Raw genomic sequence first — 13,406 nt, 5'->3', positions numbered from 1 at the left:
GAAAAAAATTACAGAAGGATTCTTGGTATCTTTTGTTCTACGTAACAAACACCAGAGGAAAAATTGTGCCACTGTTGTGGCAGTGCTCTTCAGTCATCAAGAAAGTCGTCAGAGATCCCATGTTCACTGTGAGAAACAGAAGACTGACAAGATGTTGTATGAGATGAACATCCCAACAACATTCTGCAGAATCAAAGCCTTCAGCAAGAAGTCAGCCCCAGTAACAGCCATGTTTTTCCATCACTACGTACAACAACTAAAAACTTATAAAAACAAAACAAGGTTCTGCTTTTAGAAATAATTCCAGTACTTCTTCCTCGAGGCACTTCTGGAAGCTCTGCAGTACACACACAATATTTGAGGACAGACCCGAAACCTTGTATTAGAAAACAAAGGGGTAGAAATTACTGAAGATACTGAGTTCTTTTTCCATGATTTCATGTCGTGTCTTCCATGGCTCTGAGGGTAGTAGATGCTTCACACAAGCTTATGCAAGCTTGACAGACATAGTTTGAAATCTCTTCAGCCTGTTAGCAGCAGCCACTACATAAAAATGTTTCTGTGAACAGAACACAACAGTACAAATGTAAGTACAGCTGAGGTAAAGGACCTTTTCTGTAGCTGACAGTTTTTTCTCCTGATAAATGAATTTACCTCTAGTGACCCACACCTTGTGTGGATTGCAGTGCAGAACAGCTTTGTACTGGGAGATGACCACTGCAGAACAAGACTGATCGCACCATAAGCTTCTGTGATATGTCTTTAGATTATGTATTTTTTAAAACACAAGTGCAGAAATCTGCAACCAAATGGCTGGGCTGCAGGAGTGGAAAATGTGTAAGCCTCTGGTTTAGCTCCTTGGCAAGGAACTACAGCTCTCCAGTGAGAAAAGAAAAGGAAATGGTCCTCACTGAATTTTCCTCTCATTTCCACAGGCTTCTTTGTACCAAGAAAGATCACTGTATTCATCTTTCAGTATCCATGACTTACAGTCCAATAGAGACTTCAGTAAAAATTCTTATCAGTTCCTCATACAACATTTAGTTCTGAAGGAGCATGAGGTGATCAGGCAGGTCCTGAGAGTTCTCTGGATGGGTATAAGCCTAACTTTTTCTCTCTCCCACACTTCTGCTAGCTGTAACAAGAGACAAAACTGCCTTATGTTGTGTCCCTACTCCATAGTGACAAGAGACAATGAAACTGTTGTCAATGGAAAAAAAGTCTCCAATATCAAGCAAAGAACATTTAAAGCTAAGTAGTATCTGAAGTCTCTGAACTTGTAAAGAAAAAAAGGTGTAAAACTTTTAAACACCGATCAGGATTAAATTTGAAAACCAAACTTGCTAAAACTAGAATCAGTATAACTGTGCAGGAGAAAAACCCTTAGTTTACCAGTGAAAATATACTTTCCAAACTCATATTTACAATAAAGAAGCCTGTGGACAGCAGCGAGCCATTGTACAAAAAACAAAGGAATGGCTCTGCCTGTGTTGAGCTGATTTTCCCTCTGGAAGTAGATTTGCCAGTTTATCTATTTACCTTCCATTTTCTGTGAGCCATGTAACTCTGCAGCAACAACTGGGACTTCAGGCGAAGCTTGAACTTCTTGGCTTTAGCAGGTAGGTTGTTTAACCACTCATGCCTCAGACACTGCGTTGCACTCATCCGGCAGCTGCGGAAGAGGAAATCTGCCATGTAAACCCAGCTGCCCTAGCTGCCATTCTGAGTGCCCTGTGCTCCTCAGCATTACTGATAAAGAAACTGCCTTAAATGGGCCAACACAAGTGTGTGGCAATTCCTGCACTCTCTAGTTCAAGGGGTGAGCAGTGTGAAAAGCCTGCAGTGGGTTGATTGAGCTGTGGTTATATGCTGGATTTTGCCTTTTTATGGTTTGGGTGTGTTTGTTTTTCTTACGTCTGAAAAATCCCTTTGTGTTCTCTTGCTGGCAATATGGAATCATAGAGTTTGGGTTGAAGGGACCTTAAGATCATCTAGTTCCAACCCCTGCCATGGGTAGGGACATCTCCATGTCACTCAAGACTCTGTCCAGCCTGGCCTTGAACACTGCCAGGAATGGAGCATTCACTTTCCTGGACAACCTGTGCCAGTGCCTCACCACCCTCACAAGGAAGAACTTCTTCCTTATATCCAACCTGAATTCCCCCGATGATGTTCTTTTTATGCTTCTCAGATCACTTACTGTTCATATGTGGTACTAGAACTGATTTGTCTGATTTACATAATGATATGGAAGTTGTTAGTATTCAAAGCACTCCTTTGAATTCAATTTGTTTTATTGTATGCCTCATTTCCTGGCTTAATTAGTATTATATCACTATCAGCAAGAGAAAAATATCTCTCCTCACTCACCCAGCCCCATTGCCACAGTCTGACATCAATGTCATCCTCACTCTCCCCTGTTGTTTCACGTTGTGCAATCACTTTCTATTTCAGTGGAGCAAAGACTGAGAAGCCACATGCAGTTAAGTCCCAAATGCTCCTTAATATCCACCAAAAGTATGTAGACTGCTTTAGAAGAGAACCATGTGCATTTTTGCAGCTGCAGGTTCCATTTATCCTCCATGACATTCCAGAGACGTTTTTGCAATTTGTTTCAGGCTTGTGAGAATTCAAGGCAACAATAGAAACAGCTTTTGCTCAGAGAAGGAATACTAAAGACATATTTCTACACAGAAAAGTCCTCCCAGATTTCCTCTGATCTGCCTATATTGAGGCTATTGTGAAAAGCAACTTTCTTCAGTCAAGGTACATAGACATTTTCCTTTTAAATAGGGGCTTTTGAATCACTGAGGAACTGCTCACCAAGCACAGATATAGCATAAAAAGTGTCAGGTAGTGACTTCTCATTGCTGCATGCAATGAACACATTGGCTAGGAGAAATTTAATGATGTCATTAGGTGCTACTGTCCTCACAATTGGACAAAGAAGTACCTTTTCTCCTTCACAAGTAGTCTGGAAATAAAGTCTTTAGCTTCCTCCGATAGCTGTTCAAAGGCTTCTGCATCAAAATCCCAGCTGCAATTGAGTACATAATTCATTGTCTCTGCATCAGTTTCTCCCAGGAATGGGGACAGGCCACTAAGCCTTAAAAGAAGAAAGAAGGGGAGGGAAATCAGTAGTTGTTAAATGTAAGATGTGTTTTTTCTTCTGTGAATCCTCTGCTTTACAACTGTTCTTAGCTTATGGAGCGGAAAAGACTCTCGGCTATGGGGTGTTCCACTCAGTCCCTACCAAGATAAGCCAACAGTGTGGAACAACACAGCATTGTAAATGTTAGTGTTACTCTCTAGCAGTTCACTCAGCTACGTCAGAGAGCATTAATAATAGGGAGACCCCAAAGGAAATTAATTCAGTCGGGATCTAGGTATGTACGTCAGTGCCTTCCCAGCTGGGACAGCTAGGGGGATTCAAGAGCTTTCCTGAATCAAGGCCCATATCCTTACATGGCTTGAATTAAACGCAATTCTGACCTATAGCATACTTTTTTCAATTAGCCTCTAAGCCCAGATTTATTGCTTCAGTCGCTTATTAATTCACTCAGTTGGGCTTTGGATCACACAAAAATTTAAACCAGAAATGTATCCAGTTTACAGAAAGCATCTGTGAAAGATTCTGGGATGCAAAGTCAGCTCGTCAGAAGGCAGTTTGGACAGACAAGCTGTCCATGGCGACCACCCAGATACCAAAGAAAAGTTTTAGCCCTATTTGTGACATGACATTTTTTAGACTCACAACGTAACACCCAATACTAATTCCTCTGTGCAGTCGCACACCAAGTCCAAGCTACTAAAATGATCAGACTGCAAATCTGAAAATAATCCATGTCCTCAAGAACACTATCAAAAATGAAAACTCTGACATGCTTGTGGCGACTTTTCTAAGTAAAAAGAGACCTGATCCATTTTACCATACTGAGTAAGATGGTGAGAAGAGCATGTACACATTTATCAAAAGGCTTATTTGTTGTTTAGAGACTTAGTATGCACAGCAAGGTACCTTTGCATTAAGGGCTGGGTTTTTAACAGAATGAGTTAGGCGAAGTCACAGGCAGGTGGACTCAGGGGCAGCCACATTCTTCCTCGGCACAGCCCCCCTGTCTTTGGCAGAGCCCCCAGGTTTACTCACAACATGTACGTGATGACACCAACACTCCACATGTCTGTTGGGAAGGAAACGAAGTCATAGTTCACCACTTCAGGAGCCAAGAACTCTGGAGTTCCAAAATTAACCTTCAGTTTCTCACGAGGTTTGTACCTTTACCAGAAAGAGAGAGAAATCGGTTCTGAGAGCAGGCTAGAAAACATATCTCATCTGTAAAAAATCAAGGCACAGCTTTTGGCCATGCAAGTACAGCAGAGCAATCATAGCAGACTCCACAGGCAATCAGGACAGCGTAACAGTCTTTGAAGAATAAACTGACTTCACGTGAATACACCATCAACTACACCCTTGGACAGAGCAAAGCCAAAAGGAAGACCAAAGTAAGTAAAACCTGCAAAGGCCTGCCCACTTACTGCTGGCAGATTCACTCTCTGCCAGGCTCCACAGGACCCTTTCCAGCAGATATTGTCCAACACAAACCAAATAAAGCAGCTTCCATTGAAACAGGTTTGGAAAGCATTTGCTTTAGTGGGATGTACCCAGCTACAGCTCAGACTAAAGGTCTGCATAACAGATGTGAGCACAAGATAACCACTGAGGTGGGACTCTGAAGAGGATTACTTGGGCTTGGTACCAACTTTAACAATGAGGCAATACAGGGACAAAATGATTCTGTTCTATTGCTTAAAAGAGAAAGACTACAAAACTGAACCAGTGTTGACTCTGGCTGATGGTACCTGCCGTTACATCTGTGTACAGACAGAACAAACCATTAAAGCATTGCTTTTACATCTCTTTTTCCTGGAAGATCTGGTTTTCAAAACTACTTTAGTAGAAGTTTGCATGTCTACTTCCCAATTAAAAAAAAACACCAAAACCAAACAAACCCAAAACAAAACAAAAACCACCCTCAATGTGTCCATGTATTTTTAGAAAATACTTCTGAAGAAGTCCTTGGACAGATACATGCACACACATTGGTACATATATTGTGTTGGGGGAAGGGGCATCATTCCATCCCAGCACTCCCAGTCAGTTGCCAACACCTATAATAAATGCTCAGAGCAATGTAGAGATATTCCAGCCGCTCCAGCCAATGAGCCGGCTTCATATGGAGCTCAGCTCAGATGCCTCTATACAAACGCCTGTAGTATGGGGAACAAATAAGAGGAATTAGAGGCGTGTGCACGTCTACAGGGGTGTAATATCAACAGGCATCACAGAAACATGGTGGGATGGCTTCTATGACTGGAGTGTTGGAATGGGAGGTTACAGGCTCTTCAGAAAAGAGAGGCCTGGAAGGTGGGGAGGGGGAGTTGCCCTTTAAGTTAGGGACTGGCTGGAGAGTATGGAACTCTGTCTGGGGACAGGTGAGCAGTCAACAGAGAGTTTGTGGGTCAGGGTTAAAGGGAAAATATCTATGGGAGGCATTACTGTAGGGATCTGTTATAGACTGCCTGATCAAGAGGAACCTGTGGATGTGGATGAAGCGCTCTACATACAGATAGGAAAAGCCCCACACTCACAGGCCCTTGTTCTCATGGGGGACTTCAACCACCCTGACATCTATTGGAAGGACAGTACGGCCCAGCGCAAGCAATCCAGGATGTTCCTCGATTGTGTGGAAGACAACTTCCTTCTGCAAGTAATAGAGGAGCCGACAAGGAGAGGTGCCATGCTTGCCCTCGTGCTCACCAGCAGGGAAGGGCTCATTGGAAATGTGATGCTCCAGGGCAGCCCTGGATGCAGCATCACGAGATGGTTGAATTTGAGATCCTCAGGACAGTGAGAAGAGCGTGCAGCAAGCTCACTGCCCTGGACTTCAAGAGAGCAGACTTTGGCCTCTTCAGGAACCTGCTCAGTAAGGTTCCATGGGATATAGCTCTAGAGGGCAGGGGTGGCCAAGACTGTTGGTTCATATTCAAGGATCACCTACTACAAGCTCAGGAGTGCTGCATCCCAACTAGAAGGAAGTGCAGCAGGAGGGCCAGGAGATCTCCTTGGATGGATAAGGAGCTGCTGAGGAAACTTAGAGGGAAAAAAGAGGCTTACAAAGGTGGAAGCAAGGACAGGCAGCCTGGGAAGAGTACAGGGATGTTGTCCGAGAAGCTAGGGACCAGGTTAGGAAAGCTAAGGCCCAGTTAGAATTGGCTATGGGGGTATTGGCACCTCCCATATGGCTAGGGGTATTAAGGATAACAGGAAGGGATTCTACAGGTACATAGCAAATAAAAAACAGACTAGGGAGAAGGTAGGCCCCCTCAGAAAGCTATCGGGAGAACTGGTTGCACAGGATTTGGAGAAGGCTGAGGTTCCCAATGACTTCTTTGCCTTGGTCTTCACTGGCAAATGCTCTGACCACACCACCCAAGTCTTGGAAGGCAGATGCAGGGATTGTGAGAATCAAGACCTTGTGCCCACTGTAGGCGAGGATCTAGTTCGAGACCGTCTTAAAAATCTGAACGTGCACAAGTCCATGGGACCTGGTGAAATCCATCCACAGATCCTGAAGGAGCTGGCGAACGAAGATGCTAAGCCGCTGGCCATCATATTTGAAAAATCATGGCAGTCTGGTGAAGTTCCCAACGACTGGAAAAAGGGAAATATAACCCCCATTTTCAAGAAGGGGAAGATGGATGACCCGGGGAATTACAGATCAGTCAGTCTCACCTCTGTGCCTGGCAAAATCTTGAAGCAGATTCTCCTGGAAGGCATGCTAAGGCACATGAAAATCAACAAGGTGCTTGGTGACAGCCAGCATGGCTTCACGAAGGGGAAATCCTGCCTGACCAATTTGATGGCCTTCTCTGATGGGGCTACGGAATCAATGGACAGGGCTAGAGCAGTTGATGTCATCTATCTGGACTTGTGCAAAGCGTTCAACACTGTCTCACATGATATCCTTGTCTCTAAATTGGAGAGACATCAATTTGATAGGTGGACCGCTTGGTGGATAAAGAACTGGGTGGATGGCCGCATGCAAAGAGTTGTGGTCAATGGCTCAATGTCCAGTTGGAGACCAGTAACGGGTGGGGTTCCTCAGGGATTGGTGCTGGGATCAGTCTTGTTCAGTATCTTTGTCATTGACACGGACAGTGGGATTGAGTGCACCCTCAGCAAGTTTCCTGATGACACCAAGCTGTGTGGTTCAGTTGATATGCTGGAGGGAAGGAATGGCATCCAGGGGGACCTTGACATGCTTGTGAGGTGGGCTGAGGCCAACCTTATGAAGTTTAACCATGCCAAGTGCAAGGTCCTACACCTGGGTCGGAGCAATCCCAGGCACAGCTACAGGTTGGGCAGAGAAGAGATTCAGAGCAGCCCTGCGGAGAAGGACTTGGGGGTGTTGGTCGATGAGAAAATGAACATGAGCTGGCTTCAGTGTGCGCTTGCAGCCCAGAAAGCCAACCGTATCCTGGGCTGCATCAAAAGGAGTGTGACCAGCAGGTCGAAGGAGGTGATCCTGCCCCTCTGCTCTGCTCTTGTGAGACCTCACCTGGAGTATTGTGTGCAGTTCTGGTGTCCTCAACATAAAAAGGACATGGAGCTGTCGGAACAAGTCCAGAGGAGGCCACGAGGATGATCAAGGGACTGGAGCACCTCCTATATGAAGCTGAGCTGAGAAAGTTGTGTATCTTCAGCCTGGAGAAGAGAAGGCTGTGTGGAGACCTCATAGCAGCCTTCCAGTATCTGAAGAGGGGCTATAGGGATGCTAGGGATGGACTCTTCCTTAGGGACTGTAGTGACAGGACAAGGGGTAATGGGTTCAATCTTAAACAGGGGAAGTTTAGATTGGATATAAGGAAGAAATTCTTTCCTGTGTGGGTGGTGAGGCACTGGAATGGGTTGCCCAGGAAAGCTGTGAATGCTCCATCCCTGGTGATGTTCAAGGCCAGGTTGGACAGAGCCTTGGGTGACATGGTTTAGTGAGAGGTGTCCCTGCCCATGGCAGGGGGGTTAGAACTAGATGGTCTTAAGGTCTGTTCTTTTTTATGACCCTGACTTTTTTAAGATTCCATGATATATGCATGAATGTACCAGATCTGGGCTTAAGAAAAGCCTCAAAGGGTTTAGAAAAGAAATTGAGAAATGCTGTTGTTCTTACTGCTATACTAACAGGAGTCATTCCTTTTTATTTTATGGGAACTGGCTCATGCTTTTATAGCTTTCTTTTAATATAGTCAGTTTTGTAGAAAATCCCCACAAGTAGAACTTGCACCGTAAAACTCAGCAGTCAAGAAGTCAAAGAGCCTGTCTGAAGTCCCTGAGTAAAAGCTTTACATGGGGAATCATTTAGAGATAGTTAGAACAGCAGTATAGCTTTATCCAACAGAAATATTATTTGAAAATGTAATTAGATAATTACTGCACACAGCAGAAAACTCACACCCAGAGCAACATACTGCTTAGTTCATTCATACAGCAGAATTACATTAGAACCACCAAAATGTACAAAGCCCCCCTAAGAACTATCAAAGTCACATCAGAGGTTTGTGGGGTTATTTTTGTTTTGTTGTTTCGGTTTTTTTTAATAAATGCACAACTGAACTCTCTTACCTCCTTGCTAATCCAAAGTCAATAATTTTAATCTGGTTTCCTGTGTGATTTACACATAATATATTTTCAGGCTACAAAAAGAGAAGAGAGTATTTTGAGTTAAAAAATGTCTAATTGTTTGAGAGATCTAGCGAAACAGTATAAACATGTCAGATTTTAATGGTACTTTTTAGTATAATACTTTTCTTTTGTTCCTATCATGGGAGAGAAGGATTTGACTGGCATACAGAGTTAGTGACGGGTTTGGGTTTCAGCCTCCCATAAAGAAGTTTAACTTCTATTCCTGTACAACAATATTCCATAGATGACAAAGATTTTAAAATGGAAAGGCCCTTCTGTGAAAAATGGTAGTCAGTCAGACTGTTGAGGCTTACCCACTGGATTTATTCCCTAAGTGTAAGAGTCACTCCATAAAAAGCTTCATGAAACATGTCAAATGCATCCTTTGGTTTGCCCATGAAGGCAAAAACTTGTTTTTTTTCCAATGAGAATGATTTTCAAGGTGGGAGTGGGGGGCAACAGTGTCCAAAGTTATTGCAACTGCAGCGCTGTCTACAGGCCAACCAGATCTAATATCATAGTGTAAGCCACTATATAAGCAAGCAGGAAAAAAAATTAGTTCGTATTTCTGTTTAAAAAGGCCAGTTATTAAGGGGCCATTAGGAAAACACTAGGAAGATGATATTTGAACACAGCTACAAGGGGCTAGGGGGAAGTGAAGGGAAGAATGAAGGCATTTCTAGCCAAAAAGGGTTTGAGGTTTGTTTCTTTTCATTAATGACAAAAGGGCATTGTTTAATTTCACACAGAATTAAAGGCTTCTGATTTGAGAGAGGCAAAAGCACAGAATCCAGTTCTTTTCACTATTCTCAGCAAGCTACTAAATAAACATTAAAAAAAAGCAATGAATCTCTAAAGCTCCATTCATTATGGCTGTTGAATTAAGTAAGTCTACTCCTTTACGACATAGTCCACAAATAGGGAGATTACTCTTGTAATTAGATACTGTGGTGGTCCAAGTCATAGCATAGTTAAAGAGCAGAGAGAATGAAGTACTGACCTTCAGATCCAAATGGAGAATATAATGCTGGTGCAGGTAATGGACTCCTTCACAAATCTGCTTGGTAAATAGGATTGCATCCAACTCAGTCAGATTGTAGTTTTCATCTGTGATCCGGTCAAATAATTCACCACCATCAAGACTAAAATTTTGCCATAGGAAAGTGTTAAAACCCTGAAATTCCTCATTAGCTCAATTAATTTCCAAGCTGGGAACTTAGGTGCCCTAATTTAGCAAGGGTCCTAACAGCCCATCCAGTATAAAGTCTATCAGTAGTCTCAATGACTTCAAGCAAATTATTTCTGAGTGTGAGATTAAGTACCAGTATAAATTAAAATTGAAAAGTTGTTGCTAATATCTGGGGGGGGGGGAATATACCTGTCAAACCCAAACCCAGATGACCTGGTGATCTGATGGGGACCTGAAGAACCTATAGGAAGTTCCAAAGTATCTATTATTTGATCATTTTAGTAGTCTAGAAAAAATAAGTCTTCAATCTATAAAATTTACTAAATGAAAGCCTAACTTAAAAGAAAAGTGAACCATAGTGGAGCTCTGTTCATCTTGTCACTTGGGTCATACTTTTGAGGATAGTTGCCTTTCTTATAATTTATTGTAATCCTGTCATCTTGTAGTCTTGCCAAACAATTTTTAACCCGAAGACGTTACTTTTAAAACATGTATGATTTTTAATTTTCCTTCCAAAACTGAATTCAACTCTCTGGCTAGGATCCTACTCAAATCTTCTCACAGCTCATAATCATCATTCCCTATTTCCTCTAGTGACCTGAAAAAACCCAAACATATAACAATTCCTGAGATAATTTAAACTTACTATTCCATGATCAAGGTGATACTATTTTTGGCTTCAAAAGCATCATAAAGCTGGATCAGATTCACATGATTTATTTGATTCATGATATTAATTTCATTTTTTACTTCCTCCTGAAAAAATAGCAAATTAACAAAAAAATGAGCAAAATACACCCCTTAAATTCCAATATATTCAAATACAATCATTTGTAAACCCAATGACAGCTATACCACAGGTCTCCTGTGGACAGATGTTTTAATCACAAACAGAGGAGATGAGAATCATATAAAGGCCAAGCTTCTACTTATTAAGACAGATTTTACAGTATTCGATACTACCCAATGCTGATTGAGGGAACTGGTGATAAGGTGCCTGCAATGAGGCAGGTTTAGAGTGTGCTCACTTCAGTTCACAGAAGCTCAGTTAGTTACCTTCTCTCTTGCTCCTTTCACTTTTATGATTTTGGCTGCCAGGTTCAGCCCAGTCGATATCTCTGTGCACTTGTGAACTTGTCCAAACCGCCCACTGTGGGTACAAAGGAGATGGGAACACAGCTTAACAGAGCTCACCAGAAACCACGCATGCAACTAGTCCTATCGTCCATTAAAAATAGCACGGTACAAAGTGAACGGCATCAGGTGGCCAGCAGCATGAATCTCCTTTTTCTCTCAGCTTATGAAGGATTAGTTTTATCTTTCCAGCCAGTTGTTCAGTGCTTACATTAAAATATTATGCCCCTTCTGTATTCCCACATTTCACTGTGGTATGATGACCTGATGATATTTTTTTGCTCTGTAACTGTACCCACTTCCTGTCCTTCAGTGATGCATTTGTGGGTATATTAACAAGGGTATTTTTATCCTCGTCTCCTAACTTTTCAAATGATTTTAAGACAAGTAACCGCAGCCACTCCACAGACTTCATCTCTTACGCACTGTAAATTCTTCCCCATGTCACCCAGGCACGTCGATGGCCGTTGGGATGATTTCTAAACATTATCTTCTCTGCTATGGCATCATATCACTTATATTATTAAGCTCTATTTGTACTTGGATCAACCCATAAATTAAACTTTGTCAGGTAAGTAAGGACACAAAAACACAAAGGCTGAAGGAGCTACAAACTTCTTTTCCGTGAAAATTAAACATAAGGTCAAAATAATGGCTCCCTTAGTTTTCTTTAACATGCAGTTCAGCAGGGTAAAAAATATTTGGACTCTGATTTCAGATGCTCTGAGTGTGTTTGCCTGAAGGGCACAGGTTTTCTTCCTGACACCAGGTATGGCCAGGATCGTTGTGACAAATGCGAAACCAGTCATCCCAGGGATCTGAAACAGGACCTCGAGCAAAAACCAGTCACCTATGGGTCACCCCACACATACTCCCCACAAACTGTGAAAGGTTGATACAAGGAACCCAGCAACTGCAATGGCCTAAAAGGTATCAGGGATGAATCTGCTTGCTCTGGCTGCAGTGACCCTATCGCACCTCACCCACAAACCTTGGGGCTGTCTGAAGAAGAAAGGTCTAGCTCTCCAGCTCATTGCATTTCTCCATGCCTTAGCTACCAACAGCAGTGCAGCATTAGGGAGAGGGATACTTACCCTCCCAGTACTTCATGCCGACACACTGAGTAGCATGTTGTCACCTCTGTTTGCTTGACACTCACCATGCGGTGTTCAAAAGGAGCTGGAGGAGAAGGACTGTCATCTAAAGAGGAGACAAGCTGGTCACTGAGATGTGCGCAGATACATTGAGATGAATCTGCGCGTATCACTGCACTCGATTCCATCTTCATCACACCAGTGACTATTACCACAGGACACAAACATTGCCTTGCTGTGTTTGCTAAATGTAATAAGAATTCTCAGCTGCTTCCTGTGCTCCCAGTATCCACAGCTCTACCAAACTATACCCTCACTGTTTCTGAGGGGATGAGCCCTGTTTGTCAGCCTGGAATCCCTGATGTAGCCCTCAGTGCTTCTGTGGGGCTCTAAGAGAGCAACTCCAGTACTGACACAAACACAGACAAGCCAGCCTGCCACTGCTGCCAATACACTGCCAATGCAAACACTCAAAACACAACTTTATACTCTAGTGCACTGCCCTCTTCCAGACTTCCTTTTTGCTTTGTGCTCTCCACCATGCCAGCATTATTATTTCTGCTTGAATTCAGACACGCACTGAAGTATCTGGATAACATTAAGCGTGATTCCATCACTATTTTCAGAGTGGCATTTAAGTAAAACAACCATTGCTTTTGCAGCAGCTACAAAAAGGGATGTGCTGAAAAGATCCAAAACTACCCTGTTACTTCACGTGAAGGAGTTTTACTGCTAAGAACCTTTTACAGATGAGGAATAAACTGCCAGAGAACAGGATACCACCTTCTGAATCTCAACCCTGGTTTTATAACAGAGAAGCTAAATCAGTTAACCATGATGTACTTCATGTCCAAGTTTTTCTGGGGTGAAGCTTCCATAAACACACTTTTGGTGTCTCCTATTCAAAACAATTTTACAATTAACCTCCACATATCTTGGGCTGCAATTCAACATGTATTCATCTAATCTCCAGTCACTGCTGAGAAAGCCAGCTTCAGGTCAGGACATCTACACATGGAAGTACATTCTGAGACATATATATGCTGCCTGGAGAGAGTACTCCCTGAAACTATGCAGCTGAGTGTTCACACAGTAACTGAGATCTACAGCCAGTAACACAGCAAAGACTACAGCAAGATACTCCTCCCGCAATATTTTGCTGGTCTCTGGATCTCCAGTCCACAGCTGCTAAAGCATACCTGGTTTGCATATTCTATCATAAGGAATAAATGCTTTAATCTAAAGAAAA

General features: G+C 42.8%; 1 protein-coding gene across 5 annotated transcripts in view; it reads right to left on the bottom strand.

Moving 5' to 3' along the window:
* MYLK3 (myosin light chain kinase 3) overlaps positions 1-13,406 on the bottom strand; it is a 54,708-nt gene continuing 41,302 nt past the window's right edge. The window contains exons 5-13 of one of the 5 annotated variants that reach the window (XM_057401103.1): positions 12,158-12,263; positions 10,986-11,079; positions 10,576-10,685; positions 9,741-9,882; positions 8,681-8,751; positions 4,148-4,276; positions 2,954-3,106; positions 1,540-1,672; positions 1-559 (exon numbers count right to left, since the gene is read on the bottom strand). In XM_057401103.1, the coding sequence (XP_057257086.1) occupies positions 488-559; positions 1,540-1,672; positions 2,954-3,106; positions 4,148-4,276; positions 8,681-8,751; positions 9,741-9,882; positions 10,576-10,685; positions 10,986-11,079; positions 12,158-12,263 (1,010 nt within the window). In that variant the 3' untranslated portion in view covers positions 1-487. The remainder of the gene's footprint in view (positions 560-1,539; positions 1,673-2,953; positions 3,107-4,147; positions 4,277-8,680; positions 8,752-9,740; positions 9,883-10,575; positions 10,686-10,985; positions 11,080-12,157; positions 12,264-13,406) is intronic. The other 4 variants (XM_057401104.1, XM_057401105.1, XM_057401108.1 and 1 more) reach the window with 4 other exon arrangements.

The sequence above is a fragment of the Pezoporus wallicus genome, unplaced genomic scaffold (assembly GCF_028554395.1).
Source record: "Pezoporus wallicus isolate ANWC-B61680 ecotype Strahan unplaced genomic scaffold, APGP_CSIRO_Pwel_v1 contig_13541, whole genome shotgun sequence".
Taxonomy (NCBI): domain Eukaryota; kingdom Metazoa; phylum Chordata; class Aves; order Psittaciformes; family Psittacidae; genus Pezoporus; species Pezoporus wallicus.
Note: the sequence above shows the minus strand (reverse complement) of the source record. Positions and strands in the feature narration are given on the sequence as shown.